The sequence below is a fragment of the Oncorhynchus kisutch genome, linkage group LG24, assembly GCF_002021735.2.
Source record: "Oncorhynchus kisutch isolate 150728-3 linkage group LG24, Okis_V2, whole genome shotgun sequence".
Lineage (NCBI taxonomy): Eukaryota > Metazoa > Chordata > Actinopteri > Salmoniformes > Salmonidae > Oncorhynchus > Oncorhynchus kisutch.
The window spans coordinates 5,249,407-5,255,406 of NC_034197.2; the positions used below are offsets into that span (position 1 = coordinate 5,249,407).

A 6,000-nucleotide genomic window follows, 5' to 3' on the forward strand; every position below is an offset into this window, starting at 1 on the left:
TGAGATCCTCAGACCCCTTGTGAGACCATATACCTCATGTGGCTGGAGTGTGTCAGCAGTTCCTGCAAGAGGAAGGCATTGATGCTATGGACTAGCCCACCCGTTCCCCAGACCTGAATCCAATTGAGCACATCTGGGACATCATGTCTCGCTCCATCCACCAACGCCACATTGCACCACAGACTGTCCAGGAGTTGGCGGATGCTTTAGTCCAGGTCTGGGAGGAGATCCCTCAGAAGACCATCCGCCTCCCCATCGGGAGCATGCCCAGGCATTGTAGGGAGGTCATACAGGCACGTGGAGGCCACACACACTACTGAGCCTCATTTTGACTTGTTTTAAGGACATTACATCAAAGTCGGACCAGCCTGTAGTGTGGTTTTCCACTTTAATTTTGAGTGTGACTCCAAATCCAGACCTCCATGGGTTGATAAATTTGATTTCCATTGATCATTTTTGTGTGTTTTTGTTGTCAGCACATTCAACTATGTAAAGATAATAAGAATATTAATTAATTAATTAATTAATTAATTAATATATTAATTAATATAATTAATTAATGTTAATTAATGTTAATTAATATTAATTAATTAATGTTAATAAGAATATTTCATTCATTCAGATCTAGGATGTGTTATTTTAGTGTTCCCTTTATTTTTTTGAGCAGTGTATATATATATATATATATATTTTTTTTTTTAAGGAACTAAGTCCAGCTTTCAACTTGCTCTTGAAAGTTTTAATAATAGAATGCACAAGGTGCAATTTCAAAATTGGGTAGTGCATCATCAGTTTTCCTCTTGTCATGTCAGTCATTGCATACCATAGAGAGCTATTTATAACCTGTAAGAAATGTCCAGATCAACTGGCCCACATCAGCTAATGTTTTTTAGTTAGATTTTTGAGCCCATAGATTTTATGGTAATGTTTTAGTCACTCTGTGTATGTATGGAATGGATGTATGGAATTGCAAGAAAATTTGCTTTAAAACTGAAACATTTTCTCTGCACCATGTGTGCCCACAGAAATATATGTGGTGTGTGTATGTGGGGGCTGCTCTAGAGCGCCTTTTAACTGTCAACAAATAACTCTATTTTCATTTAATAAGAGCTTGTACCCTCTTTCCTTTTCCCTCTACTAACTATCAATAAAACAAGTTTAAAAAGAGCAATGCTGCTTACTCTGTGTCTTCAATTCAAATAAAACACAGCTGAGAGCAATCTTTTAGCCCATTCGTCAACACAGCCAATTGAGTTCAGCATGGCAACATACACATTTGAAACCAATGATGAATCAAGAAAACAGATGTAAGAATTGAAAGGCTGATGGAACCATAATCTTACCACTGGAGACGAAATTCGACACCCAGGGCAATCACAGATTGGAGGATGTACCTGTAAGATTCCTTTGGACATAAGGGTCTTCAAACTTTTCCCTGAGAGAGAGAGAGAGAGAGAGAGAGAGAGAGAGAGAGAGAGAGAGAGAGAGAGAATAAGCAATAAGAGCACCCACTGAATTCCGCAGCTGTAAATCAATTATACTATGGAGGTGATTATAAAATGACTCGATCTTCAGTAGCCTTAACTATATTTGTATAGTGAATCTAAGACTATGTTATCAGAGTCTACACCTGAAATGCACACAAAGGGAAATAGAAAAACGTTTTTTTATTTTTTATTGTGCAACACTAAACTTGGGTCATTGTTGAATAATCACAACTCCATAGCCAAAACATTACATAAACATTACTTTTGGAATTGCCAGCTTGTCAAACCAAATGACCTTATTAGTTTTACTGATGAGTTCTAGTTGAGCCCCGTGTGGTAAGATAGGTCTACATAGGCTAGTGTCACTGTATCTAAAGTCAGATATGAAACTATCCATTATTGGGCTCATATCATTTTTATACCCTCATCCAACAGAACTTGGGGAAATGCGTGTCAATTCCGTATGAGTAACCTCGGCTAAGGTGGGGTTCAAAAACAATTGTGTGTGCAGCCAGCGCAATACCAGTAATTAGTAAAATAGGCCCATAATAAGTAAACAGCTATAGCATTCATTATTCTTATTATAAATCATTTCATAAACATCTACTGATAACTGTCTTTTGCCTGAGCCACTGTAAAACTTTTCAAACCAAAATAGTAGCCAACTAATAACGTCAAACATGTCATAGACCTACTCATTTGAGTGTCCCGGATTTGAGTTGACTATGTTACGTGTACCCCTGAGTCCAGGTTTATATTTTGGATAGTTGCAACTCATCCATAATCAACCTGAAATAACCAAAAGGGTCAGGTATAGGTTTCAACTTCGAGTAGAGTAGCCTAAAAATCTTTAAATTCCCTGCATTCAACAGCATTCTATTATATTGAGGCAGCAACACCCTTTTCGTTTACTATGATACGTCTACCACTGGGACTAGGTTGATATCTCGGATAGTTGCAAATCAACCATAATCCACCTGAAATAACCAAAGAGTAAGGAATAGGGTACAACTTCTAGTAGCCTAAAATAATTTAATTCCCTGCCAACATCATTCTGTTCTGTTGAGCTGTCAACTGCCTTTTCGCCTACTGTTACACTCAACACTCAACAGAATGATACCCCCCAACGTCCACCAACTGTCATATAATGTTTTAACATTACTGAACCCTAAATATGAAAGTTTTTCACCTTAGTCCACGACTCCTGACGCCCCGTTTTGAGAATGGTCGCTGCCTGTGAAGATACAGCGATGTATGCGCCTTTTCTCATCTCTCCTTACGCACGGTGTATATTGCTGAGTATAACCCTTTAACTACAAAACGAAGAACCAACCCATGGAAACAGAATTTCCACTCACCAAAACAATGACAAAAACCTTCAATTAGGTATCATCCTTTAAAATAAATATAGGCCTACTGTAAAAAATAACCATTTAAATATGATATTTGCTGTTGCCTACCTTTGTGCCTTATACTTCGTTTCCAATCTTTGGCGGTCTCCCTTCCACTGACAAACTGGAACTCATTCGGGGTGAGCCACTCGCCCCGGTATTTGATTGAGGGTCCCTTACTACCCTGGCACAGTTTGTTAATGTATAGCAAAGCCTTGTTCTCCCCGCATTCCACCTCGATGCATGGTTCCCCGTTGTCAAAAAATGGCTGAAAGTCGGGGATTGAGGAAAACCTCTCCAGCATTAAGTCGTCCGGGTGATGGTGAAGGTGCTGCTGCTGGTGATGGTGATGCAGCGCCGAGTCGCGGAGCCCCAAATACGCACGGTGATGGGCGAATAAATGGTCGTATTGCGGTGGATGCGGGGTCACCACGGGGATAGTGGTGGCATTTAAAGGAGCCAGGTATTCGCTCTGGTTGAAGGCAGCCAATGCCATATCGTCCCCATCCAGTCTCTCCTTTTTGATGGCAGGCATGTTACTGGGAGCGAAGCGCCGGTAACAAGTGATTAACAGCTAGTCTGACCCAACTTGTGTGTCCTCTTTTCGGAGTTGGTCTGTCGCCCCAATCTTGAAGAAGCGCCACTTTGCTTTACGCAGGGCTCCGGTGTTGCTCTGTGACAGTGGTCTGTTGAACTTCCCCGAGAGATTGCCATTCACTAGTTAACAGCTCTTTTAGCCGCGGCGCTCTCATCCGCCACACTCACAGCTCCACTCGCATGGGGTTCTCGCAGTGCTCCTGCCTACCACACTTAATCGGACTCGCGCCACTAATACCTGACATGTTGGAGTGACCAGTCCTTAGCCGTGGACATCACATTATGTCGTTATCCACAATGATCATTGACACATTCCCATGTGCTCTTCAGTTTATTTTTAAAGGGTATTGTTATGATGTTGGTATCTCTTATTTTAACTTCCTTTATTTACTCATGTTTACAGTTACTGTTGTCCTCCGTGCCTTCCAATGGGCTGATATTACGCAAAACTGTCTACTTGAATTAATAGCCTGAACAACACAGGCAATATTGTATTGTATTGTATTGTTTATTAGCTGTGCTTGACTTGAGCATGTGCTCAACTGAGCTGAGTAGGCCTACCCGTACCTCAAACGTTCTACTGCTTGAGCTCCGGTTCCTCTCAAATGTATTGTGAAACTCCTGTTCCTAAATATAAACAGTACTGTCACCCAAAATCGCTGTTATTCTTTGTGGTTCATTTGCTAGACTATTGTTGAATATGGGTCGTCTCATCAGTTATACCATGCCTATTTCAAGTCTATAGTTCTAGAAAATATGAATTAATTTTAGAATATAAGCACTATTTCAGTCCAAGTAAAAGCACTGTTTATTGGAATATAGGTCTACAGGAAGATAGTGTTTTAAACTATCTTAAACTATCTTATTAATTAACCAGCCACAGAACTAGGCTAGGCTATCTGAACATTGCAAAATCCCCTTTTTTTTTCAAGATATTTCAAAGTATTTGCGTGGAACAAATTCAGCTGATGGGACTTTTGAAATAGTTGTTTTTAACCCTGTGTAGGCTATATCGTTAAAGTCACGCTGAAGTTCATAGAACCAGACCAAATAAGATTTGCACTCTCCACCGCTTCTCTACTTGGCCCATTTAAACAGCCGAGGCTTTGCGAACCCGAAAACTTGAAGGGGGGTACACGACGGACGTCATCATTAAGCAACAATTTAAACAGTCACATATCCCTGAAACATATTCTAATATTTCCCTCTTCTATCATTCTGATTATATTTTTACACGTTATATACAGCAATAAGAAGTATTGATACAACAAAATACAATATCAGTCAATGGTTATGCCTACACAGCTGCAGATAAAGTATCTAATTAGGTTACATAATCAAGTCTGTGCCTTTGTTAACAAATAAAAAATAATAACTTTAAAAACAACAACAACAAATATTATATTATATTCCTTTAAATTCAACAACAGCTTTGAACCTAGATATGATCATCATTATAGTTGGTCTTTGCTCATAGATCTATCCGCTAGGACCTCTGAGGTTCAGAATGAAGTGGGTGTTGATGTTTGTATACTTTTCTATGTTATGCCCTCTGTGCTTGAAGTCGACCTTTTGTAATCATCCTCCCACTCCTGTAACGGTCACTCTCGTTTTCAGAAACCTAGCCGTCTATCCTAAACGTTTCAAAACATATATAGAAATATCTGCACACCTACATTAGCAAACATGTGCATGACTTGCGTGCTCACACACACATTTAGTGCCTGCGCACACACACACACGCACGCACACACACACACACACACACACACACACACACACACACACACACACACACACACACACACACACACACACACACACACACACACACACACACACACACAAATACATGTGCATGCACGCACGCACACACACACACACACACACACACACACAAATACATACGCACGCACACACACACACACACACACACACACACACACACACACACAAATACATGTGCATGCACGCACACACACACACACACACACACACAAATACATACGCACGCACACACACACACACACACACACACACACACACACACACACACACACACACACGTGCGCGCACGCAAGAACACGAATGTCCACACAGACACACACGATGTACTCCCCTCACTGACATGATCTGGTCCATTCATGTCAATGAATCAGGGTGAATGAGGGAATGAGCAGCATGGGAGCTTTCATGACATGGTGGAAGGAGTCTATTCTCTGCTCAGCTCAAGTAAGCTGAAGTTAACAGTGACTTTCAAAGTAAATCTGAACCATGGATGGATCATGAATACATCCCTTATCTGGTCTTTGAAGACTGTAGATATCAGGCAATGGTTCGTAGCAACATCACAAGATGATGTGGTCATTTCCCCACTGTCTCTAAATCTACATAATAGTCAGTAACAGGCAGGAACAAAACCCTGCACGAATAACAGACCACGACCAATGATGGGAACTCCTGCGGTAGAATGAACAACTGTTTCTAAGAAGGTGACATTTTGATAGGTGTACATTTATTTTCGT

The 6,000-nt window shown here is 40.6% G+C and overlaps 1 protein-coding gene across 3 annotated transcripts in view; it reads right to left on the bottom strand.

Moving 5' to 3' along the window:
* LOC109869416 (sterile alpha motif domain-containing protein 11) overlaps positions 1-3,942 on the bottom strand; it is a 106,310-nt gene extending 102,368 nt beyond the window's left edge. The window contains exons 1-2 of one of the 3 annotated variants that reach the window (XM_020459546.2): positions 2,948-3,942; positions 1,344-1,435 (exon numbers count right to left, since the gene is read on the bottom strand). In XM_020459546.2, coding sequence (XP_020315135.1) covers positions 1,344-1,435; positions 2,948-3,413 — 558 coding nt within the window. In that variant the 5' untranslated portion in view covers positions 3,414-3,942. The remainder of the gene's footprint in view (positions 1-1,343; positions 1,436-2,947) is intronic. The other 2 variants (XM_031803473.1, XM_020459545.2) reach the window with 2 other exon arrangements.
* Positions 3,943-6,000: the final 2,058 nt, after the last annotated feature.